We start from the raw sequence: 18581 nt of genomic DNA, 5'->3' as shown, positions 1-18581 counted from the left end.
CTGAGGAGCCCCAAAACTTCTCTGTGACTTTACAAGGAAGAAGGGAGAATATTCTGAAAAATATTTCTGGTAATAGATATATGCTGGAACTTAAGATATGGTTAAAAAACTTCATTTCTCACATATACCCAAAAAGCAGAAGTTGCTACGAACCTAATGCATATTATTGTTTCTTTTTAGGTCACCAAGAATGTATACAACTGTACTGTTAGAAATTCTTCCCTGAAATAAGGGGAACACACAAAAAAAGGTCCTAAATAGAAAAAGGAACCAGAAGACGGAATTTCTGTCAAGAGAAAACATAGGACAATGTATATAATCCTTTACATTTTGTGGTCTCCCTTACATTATGAAAATTTTACTCTAGACCAAAAGTGACCCAATCCTTTTATCATTCTCAAAAAGACAAAACTATGGTGAAAAGAATGAATTATGAATTATGGATTAATGGTGGGGTTAGGTGTGACTACCAAGGCAGTCTTTCAGAGTGATGGAACACATGAACACACACATGCACATGCAAAATTAGCACACAGCATCAGCTTTCTCTCAAATGTCTCTCAAGTTTTCTTCTGAATACCAGTTCTGCCATTTCTGAGAAGCACAGCAGTATAAATGAAAACAACTCAGGCCTTCGTAATTTCTGAGACTCTTACTTCCTCTTCAAGGGCTTCAGACTGCCTCACGTAAAGCATGAGCCCAATGTATATTAGCTACCTTTCCTATTCATATTTGCATCACAGATCTATTCTCATAGACACCAATCACCACGGATTTCTATGTAGAAACTAAAAGTTTGCAAAGCAGAATTAGAGTTCAAAGTTCTTTGCTTCCCCTGTGCCAGCTGACGACATCTCCAACAGATAAACTGCATCAAAGAGAAGCATGTCTACTGCTTGTTAATTTAGCAGCAGCAGCAGCAGCAGCAGCAGGATGACAACTAAAGCTTGAACTTTGTACTTGTTGTCAAGAAGAAAATGGCACAGGATAAATCAATGAATAAAAACTGTTCTGCTCTTGCATTCTTTTCCGGTCTTTCTGTACTCTTTCTGGTCTATTAGTCTTATATTTCCAAATAATATTTCTCAACTCAACCATGGGAAGGATAAGAAGTGTGAAAAGAGCTGAGAGATCAAAGCTATGAAGCACTCAAGACCTGCTTAGTTCCATATTTGGAAATTAATCATAGACACTTTATTGGTGGGTGAGAAGGGTCTTCAAAGGGTATGAATATGAGAATTAATTCTAAGAAGTGACATCCTCTTGGTTCAAAGCAAAGTCTACCCATCTCCACAAACTATAGTACTATTTTGGCCTCTTGTACTCACCTCCGCTTTGCACTCAGACTTCATTACCTCATCAGTGTTCTGTCTTCCCTCTGTCTCCTGAAGAAAAATGTCCAAGATTCCAGAAGACACATGGATAAACTATTATATGACTGTGCTTCATAACATTTAGCTCTTCTGGGACTTACAAGTTAATCAAATGGGATATACCTATGACCTTTAACACATGGTAGTGTTCCACCTCACCACTGAGATCACCAATCTCAGGACTAATCATCCCTTTGGAATTACATCTTAAGCTTTCATATATAATAAATTAAATCTCACTGGTGCTACCCTATTCCTTCCCCCTCCTCTGCCCACTAGGATCTACTATCTTTCAAGACAAAGTCAAGGTGGTAAAAAGAAATCATGCAAAACTGTATTAGAATCACGACTCTACTGATTACTGACTGTGCAACGTTCATAACCACTGAACATCAGTTTCTTCATCAAAATAAGAATACAGCACACCCTTCAGAATTGTTTTGAGCACTGACACACATACTATCAGATGCTACTACTACTACAGTGAATAAAACCAAATTTCAAGAATAATCTCTTCTATGTACATGGCTCTTTACGGAAGTTTTCAAAGTAATTAATTCAACATAATCTCCATTTTACAAAAAAGGAGGTTGAGGCTTGCACAGGTCTGGAATATGGTAGGGCCTCTGTAAATATCACCTACTATTCTGGTTTTTTTTTAGATTTTTTTTGTTGTTGATGTGGACCATTTTTCAAGTCTTTATTGAATTTGTTCCATTATTCCTTCTGTTTTATGTTTTGGGTTTTCTGGCCCCGAAGCACATGGGAACTTAGCTCCCTGACCAGGGATGGAACCCGAACCCCCTGCATTGGAAGGTGAAGTCTTAACCAATGGACCGCCAGGGAAGTCCCTATCAGCTACTATTCTGAAGGCTGACTTACTCCAGGTTACATAACTAGTGTAGGTTAGGATTAGAATGGAGGAATTCTGACTCTTCACTAACATTCTTTTTGTTTTTGTTTTTTTTAATTGGTTTTTGGCTGTGTTGGGTCTTCGTTGCTGCGCGGTCTTTCTCTAGTTCTGGCGAGCAGGGGCTACTTGTCGTTACGGTGCGCAGGCTCCTCATTGCGGTGGCTTCTCTCGTTGCGGAGCATGGGCTCTAGGCGCGCGGGCTTCAGTAGCAGCATGTGGGCTCACTAGTTGTGGCTCACAGGCTCTACAGCGCAGGCTCAGCAGTTGTGGTGCACGGGCTTAGCTGCCCCGCGGCATGTCGGATCTTCCCGGACCAGGGCTCGAACCCGTGTCCCCTGCATTGGCAGGCGGATTCTTAACCACTGCGCCACCAGGGAAGCCCTAAAGCCCCTTTTAAAAACTGATTTTCTGTTACTCATGGCACCCATTTCTCTTTCCGTTTTTTCTGTGTGGCCATTGGGACTCTCTTTCCAGTGCCAGTGTCGGGGGTGGGGGTGGGTACGGCTTGCTTTGGCTTTGTGTCTGTGACATGAGTGGGACCAGGAGGATCCGAGCCTGGCAGCGAGGTCTGGGTGATGGGGGTGGTGGTGCAAGTTCAGAGCCCAGTCAAGGTGGGGTTGGGGTTGGTTTGCGCCGCTATCCGTGATGACGAGTTCCTTGGCCAGCAGGACGTCGCGGTTCAGCTCCTCTCAGCCCTGGGAGGCGCCCGCATCCTGCAACCACTAACGCAGGAGCACCGGGGTCCCGGGTCCCGGCTCCCGCCGCCCGTGAGTACAGGCGTCCTCTGCCTTCACTAACATTCTTTTCACTATTTTGCCATTCAGTTATTTCCATCCATTTCTGTGCTTCTGTGTTTACTTGGAGGAAATAAAATTATAAATTATATTTCTCATGCTCTAGCTCTGTCATTTATTTTTTCTACATTGGCTTTCTTTATCTTATAAATTTACAGCAGCTTTTGCATACTTAAAAGTTCCCTCAACGTTCCTCTGTACATTCATCTTAATAACTGAAGATTCCATGACTTATTTCAACAAAAGAAGTTAAGACCATCAGATCATTTATTGATAGACTTCTAACACTACAACTTAACTCTGTAATTCCAATACTGTAATTCCTCCTCAGCAGATGTCTCATCTATTACTTACGGTTTCCAACGGTCTGCCATGGGGAAAGGACTCTCTGATCTAAATATCTTTTTTAAAAAAATATTTATTTTACTTATTTATTATTTTTTCGGCTGCGCCAGGTCTTAGTTGTGGCACACGGGATCTTTGTTGCAGCATGCAGACTTCTTAGTTGTGGCATGCATGTGGGATCTAGTTCCCAGACCAGGGATCGAACCCAGGCCCCCTGCATTGGGAGCGCAGAGTCTTACCCACTGGACCACCAGGGAAGTCCCTGGTCTAAATATCTTGACCTCACACTCTTCACATAATATACCTAGAAGCCAGATCAGAATTCTTTCATTTCTGCCATTTACATCTCTCCTTTTAAAGCAATGCTTAAGAATCATTTCCTTTGCCAAGACAACTCAATAGTCTTTTCAACAAATGATACTGGGACAAGTGGCTATCAACATGCAAAAGAATGAAGTTGGACTCTTCCTCACACAGTATACAAAAATTAACTCAAAATGAATCGAGGATCTAAATGTAAGACCTAAAACTATGAAACTCTTAGAAGAAAACATGGGTGTAAATCTTCATGATCTTGGATATAGTCAATGGTTTCTTAGATATGACACCAAAAGCATAAGCCACAAAAGAAAAAAAAATAGAAAAAACAGACCAAACTTCAAAGGACACCATTAAGAAACTGAAGAGACAACCCACAGAATGGGAAAAAAATTTTGCAACTCATAAGCGTTACAAGGGACTTGTACATAGAATATATAAAGAACCATTACAACTAAATATTAGAGAGAAAACCCAGTTTAGAAATGGGCAAAGGACCTGAATAGACATTTCTCAAAAGAAGACTGACAAATGGCCAATATGCACATGAAAAGATGCCCAACATCATTAGCCATTAGCGAAATGCAAATCAAAACCACAATGAGATACCACTTCACACCTAACTAGGATGGCGATAATAAAAAAGACAGACAATAACTAGAATTGGTGAGAATGTAGAGAAAATGGAACCCTCATAGATTGCTGGTAGGAATGTAAAATGGTGCAGTCCCTTTGGTAAACAGTCTGGCAGTTCCTCAACTGATTAAACAGAGTTACCAAATGATCCAACAATTCCACTCCTAGGTACATGCCCAAGAGAAATAAAGACAAATGTCCATATAAAAACTTGTACACAGATATTCACAACAGCATTATTCATTGTATCAAAAAAGTAGAAACAGGGCTTCCCTGGTGGTGCAGTGGTTAAGAATCCACCTGCCAATGCAGGGGACACAGGTTCGAGCCCTGGTCTGGGAAGATCCCACATGCCGCAGAGCAACTAAGCCCGTGCGCCACAACTACTGAGCCTGCACTCTAGAGCCCGCGAGCCACAACTACTGAGCCTGCGTGCCACAACTACTGAAGCCCACGTGCCTAGAGCCCGTGCTCCGCAACAAGAGAAGCCGCCTCAATGAGAAGCTGAGAAGCCTGTGCACTGCAAGGAAAGAGTAGCCCCCACTCTCTCTCAACTAGAGAAAGCCCGTCCACAACAACGAAGACCCAACACAGCCAAAAATAAATAAATAAATAAATATATAATTTAAAAAAAAAAAAAAGGAGAAACAACTCAATGTCCATCAACTGATGAATGAACATATAAAATGTGATATATCCATATAATTGAATATTATTTGGCAATAATAAGAAAATACTGATAAACAACATACAGTATAATCTTATAAATTTATTTATTTATTATTTTTGGCTGTGTTGGTTCTTTGTTGCTGTGCGCGGGCTTTCTCTAGTTGCAGCAAGCAGGCGCTACTCTTGCGGTGTGCGGGTGTTGCAGTGCGCGAGCTTCTCATTGCGGTGGCTTCTCTTGTTGCGGAGCACAGGCTCTAGGTGCGGGGGCTTCAGTAGTTGTGGCTCGTGGGCTCTAGAGTGCAGGCTCAGTAGTTGTGGCGCATGGGCTTAGTTGCTCCGCAGCATGTGGGATCTTCCCGGACCAGGGCTTGAACCCGTGTCCCCTGCATTGCCAGGTGGACTCCCAACCACCGCGCCACCAGGGAAGCTCCACACAGTATAATCTTGAAAACAGTATGCTAAATTAAAGAAGTTAGTCACAAAGGACCATACATTTTATGATTTGATTTGTATAAAATGTCCAGAACAGGCAAATATAGAGACAGAAACTAGATTAGTGGTTGCCTAGGGCTGGGGTGAATGGGAAGATTGGGCAGTGATGGCTAAGATGTATGTGGTTTCTTTTTTGGGTAATAAAAATGTTCTAAAATTAATTGTGGTGATGGTTGCAAAACTCTGAATAAGGTAAAAATCATAGAATTGTAGAGCTTCAATGGGTGAATTGTATAGTATGTGATTATTCTTTTAAAAAACTGTTAAAACTTGTTGAAAAGCTGTTAAAACTTAAAAATCATTCCTTGATGAAATACTTCTAACAGGACTTGTGCCCTCCTCGGCCACCCCAACTCTTAAGATCAATACAGGTTTACTGCATAGATGGTACTTAATTACAGACACAATGGTATATACCAAAGAAAGAGTCCTAGCCAGGGAGAGAAGAAAACAGACTCAATCCCAGTTTTAGCACAAATAACCTGTGCAGACAAATCTCAATTAGCCCCAGTTTCCTCATCTCTGAAGTCTCTTATGATAAAATTCTTGGCTGAATCAACTCTCTTAGAAAGATTTTCTTGTAGTTTGCACATATTTGAACTTAATGAGCAGTTGAGAACTCTAGGGAGGCTGGGATAAGGGATAAAAAAAGAATTAAACATTCCTATAAAAGGCTTCTGTAGAAAAGTGCCATTGTACTTCATGGTATCTATTATGGTGAATCTCTGGAATATGCAGCTACTCCTCTACATATATAAAGTATTCAGAGTAAAAAATTTTATCATGGAATAAGAAAAACAAAGTTGTATTTACATTACACAAATGGCACTGTGAAGTATATGTGATTGACACCAGAATTAGAAATACTCATAAAGCTGTTATGCTGTAATGCACCATTGATTCTTTTGGATAACGAAATGTCTTTTCATCCCAAACAACATGTTACTATTTTCATTACAACTACTACTTTCGGGACTTCCCTGGTGGTGCAGTGATTAAGAATCCGCCTGCTAATGCAGGGAACACAGGTTCGATCCCTGGTCTGGGAAGATCCCACATGCTGGGGAGCAGCTAAGCCCATGCACTACAACTACTGAGCCTGCGCTCTACAGCCTGCGAGCTGCAACTACTGAGCCCATGTGCCGCAACTACCGAAGCCTGTGCACTCTAGGGCCCACGTGCTGCAACTACTGAAGCCCGTGCGCCTAGAGCCTGTGCTCCGCAACAAGAGAAGCCAGCGCAATGAGAAGCCTGCGCACCACAACGAAGAGTAGCCCCCGCTCGCTGCAGCTAGAGAAAGCCCGCGTGCAGCAACGAAGACCCAACACAGCCAAAAACAAATAACTAAATAAATAAAATTTTAAAAATATATATGTATGTATATATAAAAATATATACATATATAATATATACAACTACTACTATCAATAACCACCAAAAGAACAGTGACCTTCTAAGTACTAGGCTCTTCATATACATTACTTCACTTAATCCTCAAAATACCCCACACTCTACTTATTCATTGGCCTCATTTTTAAAGATGAGGAAATTAAGGCTCAGAGAAGGTAAGCCACTTGGTTACCTTTGCTATTCAATCTATCTTCGATGTTCTCATAGAGGGGCCTACTTCAAATGACAAACCAAATCCCAAGGGAGAGGCTTCATTTTATTCTACCTATCCTAAAGGAAGGTAGCTACCTTGCTAGCTTCATTTTTGTTCCAATGTCTTTAGATTCACATTGTGACAGCAGCTCAAAAGAACTGGATGGTTTGTAAACAATGTATACATTAGCATGGTATCCATCACCCTTGGGCCTTGGCTCCTGAACCTCTCTCATCCTGGAATGCCCTTCTAACTCTCTCTATATCCCAGATCACCATGATCTTAAAGGCCCAAATGCCAATGCTTCCATGAAGCTTTCTCTGAGTTCCGTTTGAGGAAATCCTTTTCCCAACTCTCATAGCATTTCACGAATGAATAATAAAACACCTACTCTGAGCCAGATATTGTGATAGGCACTGAGTTAGTTATATTTACTTTTTTATTATATGGTGCAGACCAAGGAAATTAATTGTATGTATGTTTCGCTCAGTGTATAAAAACTGGTAAAGAGGCTAAATGGTCTGCAAAATGCACTGCCCTGATAAAGAAAAAAATCTTGATCATAGCTTCAAAAACATGGATAGGGACTTCCCTGGTGGTGCAGTGGTTAAGAATCCGCCTGTCAACGCAGGGGACATGGGTTCGATCCCTGGTCCGGAAAGATCCCACATGCCTTGGAGCAATTAAGCCCATGCGCCACAACTACTGAAGCCCGCATGCCTAGAGCCTGTGCTCCGCAACAAGAGAAGCCACCACAATGAGAAGCCCGCGCACTGCAAACAAGAATAGCCCCCGCTCACCCCAACTAGAGAAAAAAGCCCACGCACAGCAACGAAGACCCAACGCAGGCAATAAATAAATAAATAAATGAATGAATGAATAAATAAATGAATAAATAAAAACACAGACAATGGAGGGTGAGAGAGGCATTTTTGAGTTCAGTTTCTAAACTCTAAGAAAAACTTAAAACTCACAACCTGGTTGCTATTCATTAACTTATTTTCTTAACTTATTTAAAATTCAGGTTTTAAAAAATACTTTCACTGTTTCATAAAACTTAAATCAAAGCTTTTCTTGCACTTTGGTAGGTTTTGAATGCCAAGTTTCATTTGTTTATAAAAAAAAATTACAGTCATAACAGCATCTAATGAAGCTGTTCACAGTGAAAAGCCTCTTTAATTCTAGTAACACCAAAGAGTATGACTTTTAAAAAGTTTCTTTGAAATTATCCAAATCTCTAGAGTAAATATGACTAATGTTGTGTTCCATGTACCAAATTAGGTGCAAAATGGATGCTTACACTGCTGATAAGATATTTAAACCTTAATTTCACCTTGTAAGTTTAACACTGGTACCAAGTAGGTATCTAAAGGTGAGAGAGCTCTTGTAGCAACTTCAGGGAAAGAGGTAGAAGGTGGCAATGAGGCTGGTTTGTTGCAGAAGTTTTTAGAAAATCAAGTATTTTTAAGTTGAGACAACCCATTTATCTTCACCACTTTCTAAAAAAAATAAGAATAGCATATTATGTAATCTTCGTATACTACTATATTGAGAGTTTTACACATATTCAGTATAATCTCATAACAGCCCTAGGAGGAAGTTGTTACCACCACCATCTTCAACTCAAAGATGAAGCTGAGAGGATAAGAAACTTGCTCAAGGTAACAGAACTGATAAGTAAAGAAGAAGGGATTTGAATCTAGGTTTTTCCAGCCTATAAAGCCTATCTGTGCTTTCAACTTGTATGATAATTTTTGGTAATCATTTAGAACACAGCACGAATCTTCAAGACTTCCCCATTATCACACAATATAAAGAGAATAAAATTTCTTAGAAAACACGCACTTCACTGTCATGTGTTAAATCAAATTAAACTAGATTTCAAGGTACCAGCTATTAGCGCTGGAGACACTGATCTCGTAGGAAAATTCTTTTTATTTTTATTTTTATTTTTACTTTTATTTTATTTATGGCTGTGTTGGGTCTTCGTTTCTGTGCGAGGGCTTTCTCTAGTTGTGGCAAGCAGGGGCCACTCTTCATCGTGGTGCGCGGGCCTCTCACTATCGCAGCCTCTCTTGTTGAGGAGCACAGGCTCCAGACGCGCAGGCTCAGTAATTGTGGCTCACGGGCCCAGCTGCTCCGTGGCATGTGGGATCTTCCCAGACCAGGGCTCGAACCCGTGTCCCCTGCATTGGCAGGCAGATTCTCAACCACTGCGCCACCAGGGAAGCCCCGGAAAATTCTTCTATTCAGGAGTACAAAAACAAAAAAAAAAAAACAGAGAAAACAAATTTCCCAACAGTTTTAAACATGCATTCACATTTCTTGAAACTCACTCTTCTCTTTGGCTTGTATGATGAGATTATAAAACATTTTGTTGTCACGTCCTGCACCAACTCCATACCTTCTCTTGTGGGCTCATAATCAGAGTAACATCAACAGCTTCTCAGCCACAGTGCCAAAGCCGAGCGCTTCACTCTGTAGCTCGACCTCTTCCAAGAGCAGCTTCACATTTCTCTAACCCTAGCTGTTGCCAAAAGAATCCTCCCCCTTCAAAGCAAATGCCCTGATGGGAAACCTTGTACATCTACAGTTGTGGTGTGTAGCCTCTAGGGCAGCGTTGCCAGATGTTCTGGATCCTAAGGGTATTGGTCTTTCTTTCTCCACTTCAGGAGCACAAAGCATGTCCTCGCTACTCAAAGAGACAGACATGGCTGAACCCCTCTTCTTTTTGTCTATTTTTTAAATCCCTGAAAGGGAGGAAAAGAAATTAAGTACTCTTAGAGAAGATTTAATGAATATAGATGTAGCTCTAAAAACTGTTTTAATTTTCAATAATATGCAGACTGATGACTACTGTGTAATATCAAGTGTTAGAAAACTTGGTCCTAAAGTGATTCCACTAATAAACTCGATGATAAGGAGACAATCATAATTACACTCAACGCTACTTGTGCATTTGTATAATAAATGTTTTTTCCATAAGGATATTGGAAGGCTAAGGAAATTCAATAAAGCATTCCCAGCATTCTTAAAAGAGAAAATGGACCACTGTAAGGAATATCTGAAATACTTAGATTCTCACTAGTTTTAAAATTAGATGAAGTCACACCAGGTTTATTATTCTATATGCTTAGTCCCCTCACCTTCTTTTTGAGAGAGAGGGGGACAGGGGCAAGTGTCTGCTGTGTTCAACACTGTGGCAACAGCATCTGTGCAACGCCCAGCACGTCACCAGTACTCAGTTGGAGATAATAGTATGGAGGAGCAGAAAGAACACCTACTTACTTTCTTACTGTTTTGTAAACTTGGGCAAGCTTTTTGAATCTCAGTCTCAGTTTCCTCATCAGTAAAACAGGAATAATATTTACTTTGTATAAATGCTGTGAGAATGAAATGAGTTAATGTATGAGAGCTTTTTCTTCTAGGCACATAAAAGGCATTCAATAAAATGTTAATCCCCCATATACTTGAAGCCTAATCTAAAATATAAATTTAACCCTGAACGCATGCTCCATTAATGCAGGCTGCAAAAGGATTCTTAAAAATGAATTTTTACAGGCTGCTCAGTTACCCACCCTCTTTTTGTTTTATTTTATTTTATAAATAGTTTATTTTCCCTACAGTTCAATTGTTTTTTTTAATGGCACAATGATTTTTTTTTAACATCTTTATTGGAGTATAATTGCTTTACAATGGTGTGTTAGTTTCTGCTGTGTAACAAAGTGAATCAGCTATACATATACATATATCCCCATATCTCCTCCCTCTTGTGATTTTTTTTATTATTATTTTATTTTATTAATTTTTGACTGCATTGGGTCTTCATTGCTGCGCACGGCCTTTCTCTAGTTGCGGTGAGCGGGGGCTACTCTTCGTTGCAGTGTGTGGGCTTCTCATTGCGGTGGCTTCTCTTGCTGCAGAGCACAGGCTCTAGGTGCGCGGGCTTCATTAGTTGTGGCACGCGGGCTCTAGAGCACAGGCTCTGTAGTTGTGGCACCCGGGCTTAGTTGCTCTATGGCATGTGGGATCTTCCCAGACCAGGGCTCAAACCTGTGTCCCCTGCATTGGCAGGCGCATTCTTAACCACTGCACCACTGGGGAAGCCCCCAACCCAGTTCTTAAAAAATATTTTTAAAGATGGTTTACAGTAAGAAACAGGGACATCCCTGGTGGTCCAGTCCTCAAGACTCCACGCTCCCAATGCAGGGGGCTCAGGTTTGATCCCCCGTCAGGGAACTAGATCCTGCATGCCGCAACCAAGAGCCTGCGTGCGGCAACCAAAAGATTCCGCACACTGCAACGAAGATCCCGCGTGCCGCAACTAAAGACCCAGAACAGCCAAATAAATAAATATTTTTAAAAAAAGAAGCAAAACAAGAACATTGAAACAAGGATAAGTAAATATGTACTACCATATAAGTAAGTAGAGAAATAATTCATAAACTTAGACTAAATATTACAGCATTTGCTAAAACTAGACCTAAAGTTTAAGTCGAAGTCTTCCTGGTAGACAAAAAAAGTAAAAGCAAAATATGATGAGCAACTTTTCTCTTCTCATACATAAAAACTAACACGGATTCTTTTAAAACTGGAATTTTTTTTTTTTTTTTTTTTACTCTGTAATGTTTACCATCTCCGCTGTTTGCCATACCATCATTACTCAGCCTCCACTGCTGATCAGTTGAAAGCACAAAGACCTGGTGATTTTCTAGGCCTCAATATAAAGATTACAAAACATTCTCTCTTCAGGCTTTAAACATGACCAGCTATCATAGTAAATTAAATGTTGAACCAAAGTTTCCCTTCATCAAGGCTATGACAATTTCCCCGATGCCATTATATGGTTAAGTGCTTCCTTTCAGTTTGGTTGTGACAACAATGGTCAAACTTCTCACTTCCTTATGATAATAATAATTCATGAGATGCTAAAGGGAAAGTAGGCTGATACAGTTCCTGCAGGCAGAACTCTAATCAACAGGTGGGGGTGAAAACTGCAAATGGGGGCTTCCCTGGTGGCGCAGTGGTTGAGAATCTGCCTGCTAATGCAGGGGACACGGGTTCGAGCCCTGGTCCGGGAAGATCCCACATGCCGCGGAGCAACTAGGCCCGTGAGCCACAGCTACTGAGCCTGCGCGTCTGGAGCCTGTGCTCCGCAACAAGAGAGGCCGCGATAGTGAAGAGGCCCGCGCACCGCGATGAAGAGTGGCCCCCGCTTGCCGCAACTGGAGAAAGCCCTCGCACAGAAACGAAGACCCAACACAGCCATAAATAAATAAATTAATAAATTAAAAAAAATAATAATCTAGAAGTTGGAAGTATAATGGTGAACATGGAAGATTTCACCCCTGCCCTCATGAAGCTTACAGTCTAGTGGAAAACAACGGCAATTCAGAATACTGAGATAGTGGCCTGGTGGGAGGTAGTACAGGGTGCTAAGAGAACACAAAAGAGGGGCAACTGGCTTACAACTGGTGGGTCACAAAGTTTCTCTGGAGAAACGACATCTAAGCTGAGACCCAAAGGACATTCAGGAGTTTTTATACATTTGCTTGTTCCTTGAGGATGGAAAGTGGAGAGTGAGTAGCGAGAGAATTAGGAAAAGGGAGGGAAAACAATGCAAAAACAGTCACAGTGTGGCTCACTGAGGAAATATAGTAATTGAGTGTGGCTGGTGGAGAGCAAGGGTGGGAAGTGTGAAAGATGAGGAAAAAGAGGTGAGCAGAGGCCAGGTCATAAAAAGTCTACAGATTATGTTAGGGGAGTTTTAACTTTATCCTGAGGGAGCCAATGAAGAACTTTCAGCAGACAAAAGCTTTAATTAAATCTGTCTGCAGCATCCAGAATAGATTAGAAAGGGGAATGATACAGGACGCAAGGAGACCAGTTAGAGGTCTGCTGTTGAAATTCAGGTGTGACACTGGGCATGGAGACGTGCACTCAAATACTTGCAATGTGAGAGAGATTTAGGAAGCGGAATCAGTGGCTTTTATTGGTTGGGGGTGGGTGTGCCGGGGAAAAGATAAGAAACGAAGATAATGCCTAGGTTTCTGTCATAAGTAACTGGGTACATAGGGGGTGACATTTAATAAGAAAAACACTGGGAAAGAAGTAACTTTGGGGGAAGGGGAGGGGAAGATGACCTCAGTTCTGACCATGTTAAACACTGAGTGACTATGAAAGATCCCAGAAGAGACATCAAGTAGGCAATGAGCTCTTTTTCTCATTCCCCACATTTAATCCACCACCAAATACTGTCAAGACCACTTTCAAAAATCAAAATATAGTACTAATCTGTCCACCTCTCTTCATCTCCACTGTTAACCACCCTACTGCAAATCATCAGTATTTCTCTCAATGGTCTCCATATATCCACTTCTATTATCTAGTCTCCATACTGTAGCTAATCTTTCTAAAATATAAATCACATCACATTACTCCCTATTTTAACCCTTGAAGGGATTCCTATTGAATTTTAGAATGAAATCAAACTCCTTACCATAGCCAAAAAATTCCTCCATGATATGTACCCTTTTTCATCTTTTATCAAGTGCTCTCACTTATTAGGCCTTACCTACACTGGCCAAGTTCTCTGCTTTTAGAATCCTTGCACTAGGGAACTGCCTCACCTCCCTTTATTCCCCTTTCCTCCCTCAACACACAAGTCTTGTTCTTTGCCTTTAGCTCTCATCTCAAATACTGATATCATCTCCTCAAAAAGTCCTTCTCTAACCACTCTCTACCACTTTGCCATGATTTACTGGACTACAATCTGTAATCCTGTTTGTTTACCTATTCCCTACAACATAAACTCCATGAGAATTGAAACCATTTTTACCTTTTTCACTGCTCTACTTTGTATAGATGGTACAGAGTTGACCTTCAATAAATGTTTGCTGAATTAACAAATGAATAAACAAATAAATGGAACTGAAGCTCCGTTCAGAAGGAAAATCTCAGCTGGAGCTACTAATTTGGGCATCTTCCACATGTGCATGACAAATGATACCAAGGAAATAGGTATTTTCCATGGGAAGAATAGAGAGAAAACAAAAGAGGGCTTAAAACAGAGCCCAGAGGAACATCAACACTTAAGGAATGAGCAGAAGAAGAGGGGCTGTACACAAAAAGGAGCAAAAAGGAAGAACCAGAGATGAAGAAGGAAAACCAGAAAATATTCCCAAAGTGCTGAATGCTGTAGGAGAGCATTCTTTATTAGAAAGGCAGCTTGGCATTAAGGAAAAGTATGTATCATTGAAGTCAGACATATGTTCAACAAACATATTAAGTGCTTACCATGTGCCAGGAACTATGCTAGGAGTTGGGACATAAAATTAAACAAGAAAATAGATCAAATGCTATTTGACGACTATTCAAAGACTGGTACATGGTACAATCTTCTCTAAGCGTGCTATGAGAAAGTCCCAATCTGAATCTTAATTATCACAACTGCTTAGAAGATTAAATGAGATCTTGTTGGTAAAGTGCTGAGTACAATTTCTGCTACACAATAGGCACCCATTCAATCACAGCTGGCACCCATTCAATCACAGCTACTACTATAAAACTATCTTCCCTTCACTGATTAAAAAAAAAAAGTACAAAAAATTACAGCACACTACAGCAAGTTACAGTAATCTTCCTAGGGGAATAATTTGATTTAAAAATTCCTATCTATTCTGAGAACACTAAAATAAGCAAAGGGACAGGATTCTTTGTAGGGAAACAACTGATAAGTACCAACTCAAGGTTTTTTCCAAGATTCCAGTTTGGTTTTAGCACAGGTACAGAAGTATTTAAGTGACTTAAAAGTAGGTCAACTGACTCACTTCAATACACAGCTATGTTAAGTTCCCCACCCTTCATACAGAACTCAGAGAACGACCATATACCTGCCTTTCCCCTCAAAACGCAAGCTCCTTGGGCTTATCTTATTCCAAAACAAGACTTCTTGACTTTTCTAAAACTAGACAGATTAGAAGGAAAAGTATCATAGTTCAGTTATATCTCATTTTTTTTTGCTTTTATTTTGTTAGATTATATTGTTTAGTTATCCCCTTTAGAGTCAAGAGGTTTGTTTGTTTTTAGATAAACAACAAAAGTCAACTGAACTGAAAGAACATAGATTCCTCAAAAACACTAAACAAGATAAAAATGCCAGAATATTTCTCACTTAAATTCCAACTGGGAACATGAGGCTGAAATACCATTGACCAATAGGAACCTTTATTCTGCATGCCATGCAATCCAACCCCCAACCAGAATGCCTCCTTCCTACCAGCACACACTATTTTCCATTGATTTCCCTCTACTTCAGTTGTTGTCTAAACTCTAGAGATCAAGGCTTCAGTGATATCTTCCAGCCAAAGGAAAATTATTTTCCTTGCTTCTCTTTTGTTCTTCTCTAACAGACTGCTACTTCTTTTGTCCAGACCATGTGGGCAGCAGGGCTAAAGAACTTCTGCCAGTCATACATGCTTAGCAAGCAAAAGGCAAACAAGACACATTCTTCTAAGCTGAAATGTTTTAAAAGCAAACTACAGCATTTAAGTTTCTGAATATTCCCAGGTAAACAGTCTATTTACTAGGGTATATTAATAGACTAAGGTCTGGAATAAAAAAAAAATTCAAAATTTAAACACAGAGCAAAATTTTCATTTAATATTAAGGCCAAAAGAGCATGAAATTGGAAAGTAACACAGAGAAATCCTAATCATGATTGTATCACTATGCAACTGTGCTTTTGCCTTTATTTGCTCATTGATGAAATAGGCTAAAGTTACTTTCCCCTTTTCTGCCTTCAAAACAGGTTGAATTTCACAATATCTGATCTCCCTGTAATACAGCATAATTGCCAGAAGTGTACTACTTTCTCAAGGTAATACGCTCCCTTTTAAAAAAGTTAATGAAACAGCCTAACTCCATTCTAACAGGGCTTTGTTTTGAGGGTGTGTGTGTGTGTGTGTTTTCTTCCGAGAATCTAGGGTCAAACAACTGTATCTTGATTTGGCAATTCGTTCGGAATTCAATGACTTTGAGGAGAAGCACAGCATTCTCCATCATAATATACAGAGACTATGTAGCAGCAGTAAATCAACTAAGAGTGGTCATGTGCTCTCAGAAATAAATTGGTAGCAGAAATTAAACACCAAGATGTAATTTCTAGCTTCAAACTCCCTTGTCAGTTATTTCTAAGACATCATTGCAATATTAAAAGAATTCCTATATTTTACCTTTTAATTTTCTACATAAGGCTAAAGCCTAGGAAGTCTAAGATCATTTTTTTCTAATAACAACCATAATATAAATCGATATTCTGGGTCCTTAACAATCTTCAATTGTTTCTCTTTCTCCAACTTATATTCTCAGTGTCTGTAATCACCATTTCAGTAAAAGTTCTCCTTCTAATATGACATCATACTTTAAAGCTGTAAAAAAGTATCACTTGAGGTACCTTTTTGGAGTGGAGGGAATCAGGGAAACTTCTTCTCCCACACCCTACCTTTACTGAGATATAACTGACATGCTGAGGCACATTTAACTTACATAGCGGTTGGTTCTTTAATATCATGGGAAATATCCTCAAAGAGTGGTGGTTAGGTAATTAAAAGTTATAAAAAAAAAAAGTCCTTAAAGTATTCACGCTAAAAATTTGTCTCTCTGAATTCCTTTTAGATCTTAGTGGATCAAGTGGCCTGAAGAACAGGAAATATTATGAAGTCATATCTTTCCAAGTAAAATGCCAATCACACCAACAATCAACATCTTAAACCAAAACAGAATAATGAATAACATGCAGTAAGGCATGACTCTTTTTCTGTATACACACAATCAGAAGGTTTGGTCATCAAATAGTTTCAGTAGATCTAAGGACTATTTATTTCCGGCTCCACTGATGATAATCTTGAGTCAATTACTTCATATTCCTAGGCAGCAGTAAGAGGAAGGTAAGACTACTTTGTCACTTTTATCCCCTGCCTCTCATGCCAGAATATTCAGTGATATTTCCGTAACCAAAAAAACTTTGGTTTGATTTTACTGCCTCTTCCAATTGCATCCCGTTTCAATCTCTTTTTTCTTCACTGCCAGGCTTCTTAAAGAAGCTGCCCACACTTACTAATTCCATTTCTCTATCCCATATTCCACTTTCTTACCACTGTGTTAGCCTCCAACCTGCTCTACTGAAATTATATTCCTCAATAAGATTTTCCTGTTTTGCCAACACAATGGGAAAAGGAGTAAATTGAAGGGGTCAGCAGAGAATTTAGGTTCAATACTTCCCTTTGACATTTACAAGCTGTGTATATTTAAACATTTCATTTCACATCACTGAGCATCACGTTCCTCATCTGTAAATTGAATGGACTGATTAGATGACAATCTCTAGGGTCTCTTCCTCTACGAAACCTATAGTTTTATGACTAAATTTAATCAGTCTTCATCTTTTTCTCTTTGCCATATGACTCTAATCACCTTCACTCCTCTTTTATTTGCTCAAAGCTCTTCCACTCATGACTTCAGGTATTAACTCTAAGCTAATATCACCACCATTGCTAACCCCAAATTCTGTTTCCAAATACACGGTCTCTCCACTTAGTCACTCTACCTTCACCAAAGACATAATATACCCAAACTTGTATTTACATCCAAACCAACAAACTACCCTTCAGCTCGCTCCAAATGTCCTATTTCCTTAATAATTCAATTCCTCATTACCCAAAGTCTTGGCTTAAAAGGCAAGTCTGAGTCTTCCTTCTTTCATCTCATTTTCATTAAATCCTGTTGTTCCTTCTTTCTAGATAGCAGATATTCTCCCTTTTAAAATTTATCATTCATGCCTGGATTACTCTAAAAGCTTACTATTTGTTTTCTCAGTCCTACTCTGTTCACTCTCCAAACCATCCAATATTCTCTTGTACTGTCCAATATGGTAGCCACTAACCGTGGGTGGCTTTTTAAATTAAAATTAAATAAAATTTAAAATTCAGTTTCTCATTCACACTAGCTACAGTTCAAGGGCTCAACAGCCACATGTGGCTAGTGACTATTACATTGGACAGCACAGATACAGATACATTCCCATCCTCACAGAAAGTTCTACTGGAAGGAGATGTAATCTTAGACAACACTTCTTAGCACCCTATTTACATCATGGGTTTTCTTCCATTTAAGAACACGGGCTGGATTGCTAACACAATCAAACCAGTCCGAAATCTTTATCTGGGCATCTAAACCTGCCAGGCTTGGCTTCATCAAACGTCTTTGTATATCTTCTTTGCCAACACATACTCTGTTGGCCAAACTGTTCTCACTGATCATGTAGGGGATAATGCTCTCATTATCACATTCATTCATTCTTTTATTCAATAAATAAACAAACTACCTGTGAGACACTTCCAGGTTCCAGGAATAATGCAGAAAAGAAAACAGACAATAAT

At 39.8% G+C, this 18581-nt stretch overlaps 1 protein-coding gene and 1 long non-coding RNA gene across 5 annotated transcripts in view; one reads left to right on the top strand and one right to left on the bottom strand.

Annotated features, from left to right (window-relative positions):
* The window catches only part of TMCC1 (transmembrane and coiled-coil domain family 1), a 220971-nt gene that overhangs the window by 67887 nt on the left and 134503 nt on the right, over positions 1-18581 (bottom strand). Inside the window, exon 4 of one of the 4 annotated variants that reach the window (XM_082345712.1) lies at positions 1329-1385. The exons of the other annotated variants lie outside the window; for them this stretch is intronic. Within the exon in view, the coding sequence (XP_082201838.1) occupies positions 1329-1385 (57 nt within the window). The remainder of the gene's footprint in view (positions 1-1328; positions 1386-18581) is intronic. 4 annotated transcript variants of the gene reach the window in all.
* Positions 1-18581, top strand: part of LOC309607322 — a 169515-nt gene that overhangs the window by 112665 nt on the left and 38269 nt on the right. The window lies entirely within an intron of this gene.

Source organism: Balaenoptera borealis (genome assembly GCF_965194805.1).
Source record: "Balaenoptera borealis genome assembly, chromosome: 12".
NCBI classification, from domain to species: domain Eukaryota; kingdom Metazoa; phylum Chordata; class Mammalia; order Artiodactyla; family Balaenopteridae; genus Balaenoptera; species Balaenoptera borealis.
The sequence above is the reverse complement of the archived record's forward strand: the minus strand, read 5'-3'. Positions and strand labels throughout refer to the sequence as shown.